The 16,009-nt window shown below is 43.7% G+C and overlaps 3 protein-coding genes across 6 annotated transcripts in view; 2 read left to right on the top strand and 1 right to left on the bottom strand.

Moving 5' to 3' along the window:
* Positions 1 to 5,246, top strand: part of LOC123990678 (monocarboxylate transporter 10-like) — a 71,769-nt gene extending 66,523 nt beyond the window's left edge. The window contains exons 4-6 of the mRNA XM_046291421.1: positions 134 to 277; positions 445 to 673; positions 1,823 to 5,246. Coding sequence (XP_046147377.1) covers positions 134 to 277; positions 445 to 673; positions 1,823 to 2,061 — 612 coding nt within the window. The 3' untranslated portion in view covers positions 2,062 to 5,246. The remainder of the gene's footprint in view (positions 1 to 133; positions 278 to 444; positions 674 to 1,822) is intronic.
* An 888-nt stretch (positions 5,247 to 6,134) lies between these two features.
* On the top strand, positions 6,135 to 14,660 carry LOC123990677 (sodium-dependent glucose transporter 1-like). Of its 3 annotated transcripts, none has more exons than XM_046291419.1 (5): positions 6,135 to 6,589; positions 7,676 to 7,844; positions 9,081 to 9,197; positions 9,307 to 10,418; positions 14,601 to 14,660. In XM_046291419.1, exons 1-5 carry the CDS (start codon positions 6,302 to 6,304, stop codon positions 14,640 to 14,642), a joined length of 1,728 nt encoding a protein of 575 aa, XP_046147375.1. In that variant the 5' UTR covers positions 6,135 to 6,301; the 3' UTR covers positions 14,643 to 14,660. The 3 variants fall into 3 exon arrangements, with proteins under 3 accessions (XP_046147375.1, XP_046147376.1, XP_046147374.1); XM_046291420.1 differs by lacking the exon at positions 14,601 to 14,660 and adding an exon at positions 13,039 to 13,894; XM_046291418.1 differs by lacking the exon at positions 14,601 to 14,660 and having other exon boundaries at positions 9,307 to 13,894.
* Positions 11,883 to 16,009, bottom strand: part of LOC123990676 (DNA polymerase zeta catalytic subunit-like) — a 137,781-nt gene continuing 133,654 nt past the window's right edge. For both annotated transcript variants that reach the window (XM_046291415.1, XM_046291416.1), the window contains exons 29-32: positions 15,693 to 15,883; positions 13,757 to 14,003; positions 13,115 to 13,315; positions 11,883 to 12,870 (exon numbers count right to left, since the gene is read on the bottom strand). In XM_046291415.1, the coding sequence (XP_046147371.1) occupies positions 12,730 to 12,870; positions 13,115 to 13,315; positions 13,757 to 14,003; positions 15,693 to 15,883 (780 nt within the window). In that variant the 3' untranslated portion in view covers positions 11,883 to 12,729. The remainder of the gene's footprint in view (positions 12,871 to 13,114; positions 13,316 to 13,756; positions 14,004 to 15,692; positions 15,884 to 16,009) is intronic.

Below are 16,009 nucleotides of genomic sequence, written 5' to 3'. Positions count from 1 at the left end.
TGACATCTATAAGCAAAGCATCTATAATTATTTTGTCAGTTTTCCACTCAACGTACCATTTTGATTTGGTAGCTGTGTTCTGATGTGACTGAGTGTTGATGAGGTGGTCGTGTCCTCCGTGTCTGTCCCATAGATGAAGCACGTTGAGGAGCGCTTCGGAGAAGATGCCAACAAGGAGGTTCTGCTCATGTGCATCGGCGTCACGTCTGGCGTGGGCCGCCTCATCTTCGGCCAGGTGGCTGACTACGTACATGGAGTCAACAAGGTCTACCTACAGGTAAGATCCTACACAGGCCAGACTATGACTAGGCCGAAGACTCAAGTGTGCCTTATTCCTCATATAACCAACCTCATGCCATAACCATTACTGTAATCAGTTGTTGCAATGCTGCTGTGTTCATCACATGTACATCTCCTCCCTGACATCCTCTCCTGTCCCCCCAGGTGTCTTCATTCATGGTCATCGGCGTGATGTCCATGATGATTCCTCTGTGTCATGTGTTCGGAGGGCTGATCGCTGTGTGTCTGCTCATGGGCCTGTTTGATGGCTGTTTCATCTGCATCATGGCCCCCATCGCCTTCGAGCTGGTGGGCTCCCAGAACGTGTCCCAGGCCATCGGCTTCCTGCTGGGCATGATGTCTGTGCCCATGACCGTGGGCCCTCCTATTGCAGGTATAGTACAGTGGACAAGCAAGGCTGCATCCCAATGCTCCGCCCTTCTCCCCTCATAGATTTAACAATGATGGATACTACCTCCAGTGCTTAAACCAATCCGATGCACACTTTAGGAGAAGTGTGGAGGGGAAAAAAATATTTGATTTGAATTGGGATGCAGCCCCAGTCTCTGTAGAATCATGACAACATTCTGCTGGGGACAATAGGACATTCTGTTGCTGCAAGATCAATTATACTGCCACACGGTTAGTTTGTGCTGTTTGGTGGTTTGAAATATATGAACATTTAGCTTGATGATGTAAAACGTTGATGCGTTTCTCCCTGGAGTTTGATATGGGTTGTTTTTGGTGCCACTTGGTGTTTATCTGTGGAACTGTGAAAGGAAGGTGTTACATTCATACTCCACCAAACATAGAGGTACATAAATGCATCTATTCAGAACACGGCAACTTCACACATTCTACAAAGTTGATATGAGGAGAGACATTATGTCATGAATATGATACATGTGTAAGAAATTATATACCCTGTGGAAAATGTATGTCAATTCCACCCCTGGAATGTTGAGTGCACAGACGTCCATTCATGATAAGCTCTTTCTAACTTGGATGTCATTCATATCCACATGAGTCATGTGCAACCTGTTTACACTGTACTACAGACGAAGCATCTGTTTTCCTCAGAAATAGACTGGCATTCCAGGGAGAGGGAAGGAAACTAAGGGAAAGTCAGGAAGTCATGCAACTCGGTGCTGCCGAGGGATGGGAAACAACCACAAGGGGCGACGAACAGAGGGTGCTTATTGGCTCTGACCTTAATCCACTCAGTCTTCACTGGACAGTAATAATCAGCCATGTTTGTATTACAAGAGTGGGTTTCGACACACTACTTAGTATCACTCAGTCCCAGCACAGATAAGCCTGCCTTTGTTTTATATCCGAGAGGACCAAATGAGGTGTTCACTGTGGTTTAACGCTACAGGGTTATGCCCTCAGGACTGGGGGCATACTATAGCTGACCTGTGGGGTTCAGGGGTGCTGCTGAACATTGTAGCTCGTTTTGTTGAGGCCAGTTTTTAGGACACTACATGAGTCATGATGAGCGACTCCCAGATGTTGATTTTTCTCTTTCGCTCGCTCTCTCCAGGGTTCCTCAGGGACAGGCTGGGGAGCTACGACGTGGCCTTCTATTTGGCTGGTATCCCTCCCATCGTTGGTGGGGCCGTGCTGTGTCTGATCCCCTGGGTGGAGGCTAGACGTATCAGGAGAGAGCAAGAGGCAGCCACGGATGGCACCCAGGAGCAGATGCTGAAGTTCAAGAGGGACAGTGGGGGTCAGGGAGATGCACTTGCAGCGAAGACCGCAGACCCCAATTCTGTCATCTAAAACACACTCAAAACAAAGAGATGCGTCCGGACATACAGAGTTCATACTCACTTGCAGGTATACAGTTGGAACTGCTGATTATATATTTTTAATGATACAAGTATAGACAAAATATGTATTGACCTGTGGTGTATGTGTAAACAATATTTTAATGGCTGCTTTTGCCGGAGAATGTGGGGAAAATGTTGAAGTAATAATACATTGAACATGAATGTGATCTTGAAGAGCTTTGCATCAGATTGTTGTTTTCCATCAATCTTACAGCTGTTGAATTAACTTAAAGGTTCAAATGGAAAATGGAGAAATCTCACATTTTATATTTCTTACAAGGGAACACGCGCATTACTTGGGTGCTTTTTGAAGGCTGCAAGCACTTATTTACATAAGAATAGCAGGGGCCAGTCTCGCTAGCAAATTCTCCCGTTTTCAATGTGCATTCTTTAAGGGCATTGAGGATCATTATTTTCATTGAGTAGAAATGTCCAATACGAACTTGAATATAGATTTTAGGCGTTGCAGAATTTTGAAAAGATAAACACAAACTAGATTTATTGGGTTTGTTTTTAAAACTATATTTCCAATCAACACTGGGGACATAATTGACCATATAGGGTCAAAGAAACTATCTATTGTTTCTTAAATGACCCCAATCATCTCATAAGTAGTATAAGTACTTGCTTGTCTTGACTACAGTATAACAAAGATACAAAAAGTATACTGGTGAGTAGATTTAATAACCAGGAAAAATGCTGTCAACGTTAATTCACCCTTTTCTGTTTATCTGTGGGGTTTTTAACACTCTTAAAACATGGCAAGATTGTGAATGTGTGGGGAATTAGTGAGTTATATTTTTGAAATATGACCCGAGTGTACAATATCACTTCAAAGAAGTACTGTATGTGATAATGAGTGGCGAGGTCGCTTGTTTCTAGTGGTTGTAGCATTTACCATTGTCTTAGTTTTAAAAGTGCTCGGCACCTCAAGGGAGCAGCTTAAAGCACAATTCAAGCGTCCCGCCCATGAGATGTGAACTGTCATCATCGTCATCTCAGGGCTGCAGTAGTCTGGACCTGAAATAGGCCTGACTTTACCTGAGGCTGTATTCAGTCGTAATGATCTCTGATAGTTTAGCTTATTTTGCCCACAAAGTGCCTAAAAATCATTTTCAGTGTTTCTACATCAGAACCAACATTGTCATTTTATTGTACGTAGTTTATAGCCAGCACAAAACAGGATCCTAAAACTAAACGTCTGCTTGTCCGACTGCAACGTGAGTGAAGGATGAATGTCAATGTTGATTTGTAGGGAGTCATTGACATGAAACGTGGATTAATTCGTTCATTTTATGAATTTATTTATTGTTGAAGTTGAGTATTTTATCCCGCACATATAGTAAACTAATATTATACTTTCAGCATATCTTCTAATTGTAGTACGCTCACTCGCTCCAACATATTTCAAATGTAATTTGAGATGCGAGCACCATTAGTCATTGACAAAAGTGACCATTAGTCAATGGTTAACTTGACTCAATGTAACTGTGCTCAGTTTAACCTTTTATTAGAAAAAATATTTGTTTTAACGATCATATTATTCATTTGTATTTATTTTTTTTCTAGAATTTGTTTAGTGGCTGATGTCATGCCATAATTGATGGGTGTTGGCCTTTCTCATTATTTGATGTATTGAAGGCCAAATGGTCCACCATTTTATTTTGTATTGATTATTCTGCCTGTGGCCTTGAAATGTAAAGAAAAGAAAATGGCTGATTTGTCTACAGCCAACTCTGTTTACCAAAGCACCACCCTCAGGATAGTTCATTAGGCTTTTCAAACATGTTATCACCCCCCTGCAATTCAACAATCATTGATAATTATAAAGATTGCCCTTGGAGAACTTGAGAACCCACAACTTTTACAGTGAAGGATTTTGACTCGACAATCCCTTGACCACTAAGCACGCAGAAAAGTCATAATTTTTCAAAATTCATACTATCCAGCTTTGTGGGTCATTGGTTTCTCCAAGGCAAGACTTGTGACACAATCTACCTCCGATGTCATGCAAATTTCTGGAGGTTAAAATGATTACAAAACTGTCCATGTTTCCCTTTCCTGCCATGGTCCTTTATTTATTATCCAAACTTAAGGAGAGAGACTGTGTAAAAGAGTATTTCAGCTTCCTAGACATCATTGTTTCCTCAAAGGGTGTGTTGCTGCCTATCTGTACCACAGAACCGTGTTTGTGTCTGAGAAGTACAGTGCTTCAGTGGAATTTTGTGACCTGGGAAATGCTAATAAATCTCTAATTCTGAGAAGAAAAGATGCTATCTTGAACTTCAGTCTTGCTTTTGGAATTTTCTTTTTTAAGCTTTGAATTTCCACATTTAAATGTTTTGCTGTTAACGTCAAAGTGAAATAATACCCTTGTTACAAGGAATGTTGGAGATGTTTTGTTTTTCTAACCAGAGAATATCTTTCCATTAGTGCATTTCTAATTATATATAATTCGTTTTATATATATTTTTTTAGATCATAGATACACAGTTGCGCAATTCACCAATGAAAGCCTCAGGTAATTTTTCAAGTATTGTAAATTCCTGAAATTGTACCTCCCAGAGGTTTTCTGAGATGCCCCTTTGCCATAAACCATACTAATCGTTTGAGTATAATTATTGATTCTCATACTGAATGAATTCCTTGCCATCCAAAGAAGTCACTTTTTGGGAATGTCCCGGTATTTAGAGAATGTAAAGAGAATGTAAAAATGAGTCTATGCATGTTCTATTTTTGTTAAGTGGCTAAAGACCAAATTCAACAGCATATTGTTTGAAATGGTGTAATAACATGTTTCTACATACATACTGTATGTAGGTTATATAGATTTTTATAGCAACTCTTGCTGTACACAGGAGTAATTGAGTGTGTATTGATGCCTAATAATGCAACAAGAATCCTGTAATGCGTACTGTCACAAAGAAATGTATACTTTCACCCCATGTTTTCTGTAATTGTTCTGCAATTTTCCTGGTTCACTTCTTTATTGTGTACACATTGTGTATTGCTTATCATCCAAATCCCCCATAGCTTTATTTAATCATTTCAGCATGTTATTGCTTTTCATAAAGTCTTCATGTTTTTTTTTAATTGCATGATTGTGTGATATGTAATAAACACATTTTAAATACATATTTTTAACAAAGGAATGACTCAATGATTGATTTTTTTCTTGAGTTTCTCACCACTCTTCAGTTGCATCATGGTAAAATTATTATAGGCCACACACTCACAATTTGAGTGTTTCAACATGTCTGTATAGGGCCTAGTTTATTTAAGCTACTTGTTTATTTCTACTTTATGCTTATACACACACACCATTCTTCAGGCTCCTACTTTCTAAATGATTTACACCTTCCTGATATTGAGTTGCACCCACTTTTCAGCCACTCAGATCAGCCTCAATTCGTTGGGGTCTGGACTCTACAAGGTGTCGAAAGCGTTCCACATGGATGCTGGCCCACGTTGACTACAATGCTTCCCACAGCTTTGTCAAGTTGGCTGGATGTCCTTTGTGTGGTGGACCATTCTGGGGGAAACCCAGCAGCGTTGCAGTTCTTGACACAATCAAACCAGTGCGCCTGGCATCCACTACCATACCCTGTTCCAAGGCACTTTGGGGTATATTATTGTTACTTTATTTTGTAAATATTTTCTTATCTTTCTTGAACTGCACTGTTAAGGGCTGGTAAGTAAGCATTGTATGGAAAGAGCAGGTGTTCCTAATGTTTGTACACTTAGTGTATAAAGCAAAGGGTGATTGTAATTGTGTGCTGTAATCCAATGTCAATATTGGACCACCCTTTAATTTATAGCATTTTTACAAGTATAATTCATTTTTTTGTAGTCGTGCATGTAAAGCACAGAAGCACAAATATTTATAATGATAGCTTCTAGTATGATCGCTAGATGTCGCTGTATTCGTGAAATAATTTAAATCATATGACTAGTACTTCCTGTACGCTGACGTCCATATTGTCATACACTTGACATATGGAACCACGGCTTTTACCACCCAGCCAACGTTCCCCATGTCCGATTCTTAATGCAATGAATGAATGACTCGAAAATATATCAGCAAGTGTCGTTGAAGGAACGGTCAGTGCGCGCAGTTTGTTTACCAAACGCACTGGCGCAAGCTTCCCAACCTGCAGGATACAGCGCAGCCATAATTTGACAGCTCGACCATGTCTGCCTCGGCCGCCAGAGATCCTGTTGTGAAAACGAAGCATGTTCGTTTCGCAAGAATGAAGGAGGATGATAATAACGATGACCAAGAGGAACATACTCTGTTTGACAAGAGGAAAGACACAAGGCGAGGGGTGAAGAGTGTAATGAAAGGGAGGAAGGAGAGTTCGAATTCGGGGTCCGATGGTGAGGTTGAAATCATCGGTGGAGTTATCAGCGCCAGCGGTTCTGGAGGCTGCAGCGGCTGGATCATCACCATGGCGCTCTGTGCATCGTTCCTCGGACTGGTAAGAGTGCTTATTGTTAGGCTAGTAGGCAAGTAGAAGGGACTGCATTTGACAATGTTGTCAACATCAAGGCCCTGAAATTAGCTACTATATTTCGGAAACCGTTTACCGAACCAAACAGAGCAAAACGAGAAATTCTGTTGGACAAATGCAGGTACCGGTAGATCCCTCCCCGTTTCGTTGTGTTTGCTTCCGTTTGAGAAACGTTTAGCATATTTTGGTTTAAATGGAAATTATTGTTAGGATTTTGTGTCCCTATCCCCATATAGTCGCTAATACTAAATCGTAGGTTGTCTTTAAATGTTTAAAACGTCATTTTATTGTCCACGAGCTTTACAAAGTCTATGTATTCCCATTCAATAAGATTTAGCCTTTCCAAGATGCATTCATTGAGTTCATTATTTCTGTGGTTGTTTCAGTGGAGGTCAAATGAGCTTTGTTAGGCTTATATCCTGAATGAACAGAATTGTTATTTCAGGGCTGCAAAACCAGCCAGGTCACCCGTGATACAAGTCAGTATTCGAAGTCCATCCATGTCTGAGGACGTTAAAACCCGCCACCATGGGCAACAGTGAGCGCTGTTATGTTCAAGTATGTTTCGGATTTGCTAGGGCATTGGACGGGGATGGGCGTAAGCATATGCTTCTGGTGCCAAAGGTTGCATGTTCGACCACAGCGATAGATGTCTCAAGGCTTTTAACCCTATGCCAAATCTTGCCTCAACAATTCGGGGTTAATGCCTAAACTGCACTTTGACATTTGATAAACATTTAATTGTGACATAAGACAGAGTTAGTTGGTCAAACTGGCTCTTCAACTTCAGAACTTTTACTTCCTGACACCTGTCCAAATGTACAATTTTGAATAACTGTCTTCTTAGAATGGGACATGAAAACAAAATGTTTACATTCTTTACCATTGGTTGCCACACAAAGTTCAAAAAATATATGTATCCTAGAAAATGATGGGGCCCTAGATGCTACCAATGTTTGCCTGAGAACTGCACTAGGGGCAGCAGGGCTGTATCTTACTTATACTTGACAATACTAGTAAGTGTTTTTTTAAATGATTATTTCTGTCTTCCAGGGGATGAGTATCTCTGTCTTAGGCCCCACCTTTCAAGACCTTGCCATCAATGTCAATCAGGACATCAGCAACATCTCCTACATCTTCGTAGGCCGCTCGATGGGCTATATAGGCGGCTCTGTGTTGTCCGGGATTCTCTTTGACTGCATGAACAGCCTTCTTCTGCTGGGTATGTCTAACAAATTATAATATACAGAAACTCAAACCACAAATAAATGATGTCCGTTGGCAAAAAAAACCTCCCATTATATTTAAGCTCTGAGGTTTGTGGTCCCATATGGCTCAGTTGGTAGGGCATGGTGCTTACAATGCCGCAATTGTTGGTCTGCCAGGGCCACCCGTATGAGAAATGTATGCATGCATTATTGTAAGTCACTTTGGATAAAAGCATCTGCTTAGTGGCATTTATTATTATACTGAACAAAAATATAAATGCAACATTTAAATTGTTGGTTCCATGTTTCATGAGCTGAAATAAAAGATCCCAGAAATGTTCCATATACACTTATTTCTCTTAAATTCTGTGCACAAATTTGTTTCCATCACTTGTTAGTGAGCATTTCTTATTTGCCAAGATTATCCATCCACTTGACAGGTGTGGCATATCAAGAAGCTATACCGAACAAAACCATAAACGCAACATTCTACAATTTCAAAGATGTTACTGAGTTACAGTTCATATAAGGAAATCAGTCAATTGAAATAAAGTCATTAGGCACTAATCTATGGACTTCACATGATTGGGCAGGGGTGCATGATTGGGCAGGGGTGCAGCCATGGGTGGGCCAATCAGAATGTTTGTTTTCCCCACAAAAGGGCTTTATTACAGACAGAAATACTCCTCAGGGCTGACGTGGTTACTCATGTAGACCATGCCAGATGCATGGTGCACATTGTGCTGGGGACAATACAAGGCCACTCTAAAACGTGCAGTTGTCACACAACACAATGCCACAGATGTCTCAAGTTTTGATTGAGCGTGGAGTTGGCAGCCTGACTGCAGGAATGACCAATAGAGCTGTTTCCAGAGAATTGAATGTTCATTTCGCTACCATAAGCCGCCTCCAATGTCATTAGAAAGAACTTGGCAGTACGTCCAACAGACCTCAACCGCAGACCACGTGCCCAGTCATGATAAATCCATAAATTACAACCTTATAAATGTATTTCAATTGACTGATTTCCTTATATGAACTGTAACTCAGTAACATCTTTGAAATAGTTGAATGTTGCGTTTATATTTTTGCTCCATATATATATATTCGCCTACACAGTATGCACAAAGCCTTACTGTAAATGCATCGCGTATGTTTATCAAAGAATGCTGTAGGTTGTTTTTTGTGGGTGTTCATTACCTTTTTCCACATTGCATGGTGCACTGTATAACACTGTATTTTCATCACAGGCCTTTCCATGTTGATCACAGCGTTTGGGATGTTTGCAATCCCTTTCTGTAAGACAGCCCTTCTCCTCACTGCTCTGATGTCCAGTATTGGAGTTTCTATGGGCTTTCTAGATACAGGTAGGAACAGACAATCTATCTTTAATATAGTAAATAGGTACTTACTGCACAGTACAAGACATGGTCCTTAGTGAATGCCTCTGATGCCATTTACTGTCCTCCCTGGCAGGTGGTAATGTCCTGATCCTGCAGACGTGGGGAGATCAGGCTGGCTCTCACCTGCAGGCCTTGCACTTCAGCTTCGCCGCAGGGGCCTTCGTCTCGCCCATCATCGCCAAGCTGCTCTTTGGAACAGACTTGGAGCTGAATGTGGCTACGAACGGCAGCATGGCAGCCCCGCCGGTAACATTGAACTCCCCACCTGTCACAGACGATGTGTTCCAAACACAGTCCCCTTATGTACCCAAACGCTATGTCCTCAGTAGCAGCACCCTCAAGTCCATGTGGGCCTACATTGTGATCAGTGGTTTCATCCTGTTAATCTCCCTCCTCTTCTTCATCCTCTATGCCCGCCACAGGCCCCCTCAGGGCAGGGCACAGACCCCCTCAGGGAAGCACCTGGTGTCAAAGCATCACAACGCACTCATCGCCATGCTCTTTGTCTTCTTCTTCTGGTACGTGGGGGCCGAGGTGGCGTACGGCTCCTTTATCTTCACCTATGCTAAGGATTATATCCATATGGAGGAGGCCCAGGCAGCAGGGCTCAACTCCCTGTTCTGGGGGACGTTCGCTGCCGGCCGGGGCCTGGCCATCTTCTTTGTGTCCTGCATGCATCCAGGCACCATGATCCTACTAAGCCTGGTGGGCTGCACCCTGTCCTCCCTGTTCCTCACCCTCTTCAGCACTAACAGGGTGGCCCTGTGGATCTGCACTGGTGTCTATGGTGCCTCCATGTCAACCACTTTCCCCAGTGGGATCTCCTGGGTGGAGCAGTACACCACAGTGACGGGGAGCTCAGCGGCGGTTTTCGTGGTGGGGGCAGCCCTGGGGGAGATGGTCCTGCCCGCTCTGATGGGCTTCCTGCTGGGGAGGATCCATGGTCACCCCCTGTTGATGTACCTGACCCTGGGCACCGCCACAATGACCTCCATCATCTTCCCCTTCATGTTCTGGCTGGCCTCGTCCCCCAGCGGCCCCAGCAGGACACCCCGCATCAGGGGCCGCAAGGAACCCGACGACAGTGAGTACCGCCAAGGCCTGCTGGACTCAGGAGCAAATGATGAGGAAGAGGAGCAGCAGGAGGATGACGAGGCAGACCAGTGGAATGACGCTGACTTTGAGGTAATCGAGATGGATGACGCCAGCCTTATAAACTCTCCGAATAAAGCATTGTTATCTCCTAATAAAGCGCTCTCTTTATCTCCTAATAAAGCGCTCTCTTTATCTCCTAATAAAGCGTTGTCACCTCCTAACAAAGGGCTCCCACCACCTGATGTTACGGGGACATCAGGCGATATCAGTGCCACATTTGTCCCTTCTACTGCCCAGTCCCTAGAGCCCACAGTTGGGACCTCTTTTTCAGACTCTCCCGCTCTGCTGGGGGACTCACCAGGACAGAAAATGCTGCTTTCCCTGGACCGGGAAAAGAGGGACTAGGGGCTTTATTCAAACCATATCGTGGAAATTCAGCGTGATTGAAATTTAAAGGCAGTGTTCCCGCATTAGCAGAGAATACTACATTCACGGTAAACGCTGCATAAATCAGCTCAATCCAAAAGTACTTTGACATTTCAAGTGCGCAATCGGTAACGCTTCAGCGATACACATTGAAGAGCCCTAAACCTGGGATTCAATCCAATTGCGTTTTGTCCGCAATGGTCCTTTTAAAGGCATTGTTCCCTCGTTCGCGGAGACCGCATTCACAGTAAATGCTGCATATGTCAGCTAAATCAGAAATTAACTTTTTAGTGTCAGTCACGAAGTGCAATCGGAATGAATCACACCTAGGAGTTCTAGTCTGGGTGTGAAATGCACCATGAGTGCTGTAAAGACATTACAATAAGTACTTCATATATTAGTATTCTACAAGAGCCATGTCTCCTTCTCTCGAGAAACTTGTTTGTTAATGTCTGGTTGTTTGTCATGTGCTTCTTTAGCTTGTTAACACTCACATGTAAGGGCTCTATTTAATCTGGATCGCTGAAGCGTTACAGATTACGCAATAGAAATGCCAAGGTAATTTCCGTTGGTCCCGACATATGCAGCGTTTACCGTGAATGCAGCCTTCGCTAACGCGGGAACATTGCCTTTAAATTTCAATCATGACATTAACGCTGAACTTCCTGCGATACGGATTGAATAGAGCCCAAAATGTTTAATACGACGGATTTACCCCACAGTTTATGTCTACTATGTTATTTGAGGCTGTGTTTAGGGGGAAAGTTAGGCCTCTTACAACGGTTGCTGGTTTTAAGAATCACCAACGTAACACTGAAAATAGGTTCCTTTAGATATCTTGGATGTAATTTTCTTTGTCATTCATATTTAGTAATATGTGAATTCTCAGCAGTTAAAGATAGGATGTCAGCCACCAATGTGGCCTGACTATGAATTATGTTTTTGTCAGACCTTTGAATGAAGTTTGTTTTCTGCAACAAAAAAATATATTTTAGAAAATCATTTAGAAGTGTTGTGCAGTGATCAGTTGTAGTTTTTCATTCAGATGTGTGATCTTTGTGCTAATAACTTGATCAATCTCTGAATTGTTCTATTAAAACAATGGAAATCACAACCATGACAAAATACTAATATATGGAGTTTTATTAAACCAATCGTCAACCTGCAGCCACAGCAATGTCCATTAAAAACGGAAAAAAACCCAAACATTTCCTTCATATTTTATTTTTTACATTTATAAAAATCCAGATCCTGTGTATAGTTTTGGGAAACAATAGAATCCATCTGACATGGTTAGATGAAATATGCTGTTAACATGGAGAAAGCATTAAAAAAAAGAAGCTTAAGGAAATAATATACTCTTGCCATAAATTATCAAAACACAGTATTGCAACAGTCCCAGAAGTAAAAACTGAAATTAATAGTCCCCATCCTCTTGATAGGCATCAGTGTCTCGGAGTATAAGGATAATGCTTTGCCAAACTGGACATAAATACAAATCGAGGCGGGGAAAACAACGTATTACCATGGCACACAAACAGAATGGATCAAAAATAGCTAGTTGATTTGTCCACTGTGAGCTTTCCTTTTTTAATGCTGATGCACAGAGAGAATTCAGATGGGCACTGTACAATAACTATTTATAAAATGGTATTTGATATAAAAAGGGAAATGAAGTTAGTGGTTTCTTTAGTCAATCTTCGCATCGTCGGGAGCTCCTTAGGAATAGTGTTCAGTCTTGCGAGTTCAGAATAAAACGGTAAGGTCCTCTTCGATCAGAGTCAATGCCATCGTTATGGTACAGACGAGACCATCTGAAGAAAAACATCAGCTTCACGCACAACCAACCAATAGCAGCTAATGAGAACAAATCAAAGCACCATTTAAAGGAAAAGACAAGGAAACACTGAGCTGGATGAGACAGCATTGGTTTAGCACCAGAATAGCAGAGCAGTGGGCCAGAACGTGTTCAGAATCAGAACTGCTCCAGGAGCTGTCGGAGGTAGGGCACCTTGGAGAGCTGTCTGTTGACCCGGGACAGCTTGTAGAGCACAGGACAGTCCAGAGACACACACAGAACCTGCCGCTCCACACTGCCACTACAGTTCCTACAGATCTGGACCAATGGAAAACAGGAGGCTGGTTAATGGAGTTTAACACTAATGAATCATTAAAGCTCGTTCTATCTACAGATTTACACCAACCAGTGACCTATTCCTGTAATATTACATCACAGTGTTAAAAATACAATTCTAAGTTTGGCTCTCTCGCTCTATCTTTTTAGAAAAACTCAAATGAGCTTTAACATATCTGCAGCCTGTGGTAGCTTCCCAGTGATGTCCTGCCCCCCGACTGCTAACCTGTAGCAGCTGATCTTGCTGGCTCTCCCACAGCCGCATGTCCTGGTGGAGAGTGATGGCCACGCGTTGGGGCTCGCCCCGGCAGCTGGTACACACCCCTAGCTGGGTAAGCTCGTCACACACAGGACAGTGCAGCGTGGTGAAGTACTGGGAGATGGTCCCCTTCCTCTCAGCCACGGTGGAGCACGATGCCTTCTGGACCTGAACAGAGAGGACATGTTTCGAGCCATGGGCTGGACTATAATAGAAAAGTGGTCATCATCAAGACTGTCATTCACTATTTGACAGGGCAGACACTGTTTTATCCTCTAAGAGCTATGTCCCTTTGTGCTTTAGTCTGAAGCAGGCTACCAAGACAACAGCATGAAATCAGCATGTCCTATACACAATTCACCACTAGATGGCAGCGTTGGCATCTCAAAAAGGCAGTGCCTCTAAATGACTTGGGCATTGGATGAGTCTCATTCGATTTCCGACATGTCTTTTGTTGTCCGTCTGAACAAAGCTTTCAAAATCATTATGTCTGTGTGTGTCAACAAACATCAATCGTTTAATCAGTCCATCATTTTAATGAATCCCAGTAACTAACTTTTAGAGCAGATGGCCCACCCCTTCACCTGCACCACTCTTTTATAGCCTCACCCTGGGGATCTCCTGGTACCAGCTGAGCACGTCCACGCCGATGAGCTGGAAGATGCGCTGCAGCGGGGGCAGGATCTGCTTGGTGATGTAGTAGGTGGTGTTGAGGCGCACACTCGGGTCCTGCAGCACCTCCAGGGGCCGCCGCACCAACTGGATGAGGGGCACACCCGGCCTCCCGTACACAATCACGTAGGGCACCCTCTCGCCCGCCCGCGGCTCCAGGCGCCGGTCATAGGCCATCATACGCCTGGGGAGGGGGTGTCAAGACAGTAAAGGAATGGCTGGTTCCTGCTTATCTAGCACCCTAGATATGTGCAGTTATATCCATATTGTGGTGTAGGACCACACATGCAGTATTTAGATTTTAAAATGATCACATTTGTATATTTTTCTTCAAAAGGGAACATATACAAATGAAACATTATGCATTTGATTCCTTGTTTTATACTGCAGCAAGATAAATGACTGTAATAAATTGCCCCCCCCCCCCTTGGGTTGTACCGTGTCGGAGATCTTTGTGGGCTATACTCGGCCTTGTCTCAGGATGGTAAGTTGGTGGTTGAAGATTTCCCTCTAGTGGTGTGGGGGCTGTGCTTGGCAAAGTGGGTGGGGTTATATCCTTCCTGTTTGGCCCTGTCCGGGGGTGTCCTCGGATGGGGCCACAGTGTCTCCTGACCCCTCCTGTCTCAGCCTCCAGTATTTATGCTGCAGTAGTTTATGTGTCGGGGGGCTAGGGTCAGTTTGTTTATCTGGAGTACTTCTCCTGTCCTATTCGGTGTCCTGTGTAAATCTAAGTGTGCGTTCTCTAATTCTCTCCTTCTCTCTTTCTTTCTCTCTCTCGGAGGACCTGAGCCCTAGAACCATGCCCCAGGACTACCTGACATGATGACTCCTTGCTGTCCCCAGTCCACCTGGCCATGCTGCTGCTCCAGTTTCAACTGGCCTGGGCCCTAGGACCATGTCCCAGGACTACCTGACATGAGGACTCCTTGCTGTCCCCAGTCCACCTGGCCATGCTCCTGCTCCAGTTTCAACTGTTCTGCCTTACTATTATTCAACCATGCTGGTCATTTATGAACATTTGAACATCTTGGCCACGTTCTGTTATAATCTCCACCCGGCACAGCCAGAAGAGGACTGGCCACCCCACATATGCTCTCTCTAATTCTCTCTTTCTTTCTCTCTCTCGGAGGACCTGAGCCCTAGGACCGTGCCCCAGGACTACCTGACATGATGGCTCCTTGCTGTCCCCAGTCCACCTGACTGTGCTGCTGCTCCAGTTTCAACTGTTCTGCCTTATTATTATTTGACCATGCTGGTCATTTATGAACATTTGAACATCTTGGTCATGTTCTGTTATAATCTCTACCCGGCACAGCCAGAAGAGGACTGGCCACCCCACATAGCCCGGTTCCTCTCTAGGTTTCTTCCTAGGTTTTGGCCTTTCTAGGGAGTTTTTCCTAGCCACCGTGCTTTTACACCTGCATTGTTTGCTGTTTGGGGTTTTAGGCTGGGTTTCTGTACAGCACTTTGAGATATCAGCTGATGTACGAAGGGCTATATAAATAAATTTGATTTGATTTGATTCATAGCTAATCTTCATGAATCACGCTGAACATTCCTCGCTTAAACCATCTGAAATCATATTTTTCCACCCATTAGGGCTGGGTTGCTAAGCAACTGTCTCAGGTACAGTACACTGAGCGAGGCCGGTTGTAGTGCAGGCAGACAATGGGCATTCTGGGAAATCAGTAAGTGGCTTCACAAAGAGCAAGCAGGCAGACGAGAGGGAGGTCTCTCACACACACGTCGGCCCACATACACACACATGCCAAGACAATATTTCTCAATGATGCTACTGTTACTGTAATTCAGACAGTATCCTGTCATAAACACTAGGACCACCCTCCCCTCAGGCGGCGTGTTGTTGGTGTACCTGGTGAGCTCCAGAGCAGGGACGCAGGCCCCCGGCCGGTAGGAGCCGCTGCCCCTGTACTCCTGAGTGAAGGTCAGGTCCTGCATGCTGGCCTTGGCCTCCAGCACCTTCACACACTGACGCTGCACAAACTGCTTCACCAGGCTGATGTCCCGCGTCTCAAACAGCAGCTTGATGGAACGCTCCAAAATCTATGGAGACGGGGGGGGTCCCACACCAGTCTATATTCTATACATCGACCAGGCTGACTGCTACCATAGAACACATGTTCGGGCAAGGACTGTTTTAAAAATAAATCCTTTCTCCCATTCCTATCT

The sequence above is a fragment of the Oncorhynchus gorbuscha genome, linkage group LG12, assembly GCF_021184085.1.
Source record: "Oncorhynchus gorbuscha isolate QuinsamMale2020 ecotype Even-year linkage group LG12, OgorEven_v1.0, whole genome shotgun sequence".
NCBI classification, from domain to species: domain Eukaryota; kingdom Metazoa; phylum Chordata; class Actinopteri; order Salmoniformes; family Salmonidae; genus Oncorhynchus; species Oncorhynchus gorbuscha.
This window is presented reverse-complemented; position numbering and strand designations above follow the sequence as displayed.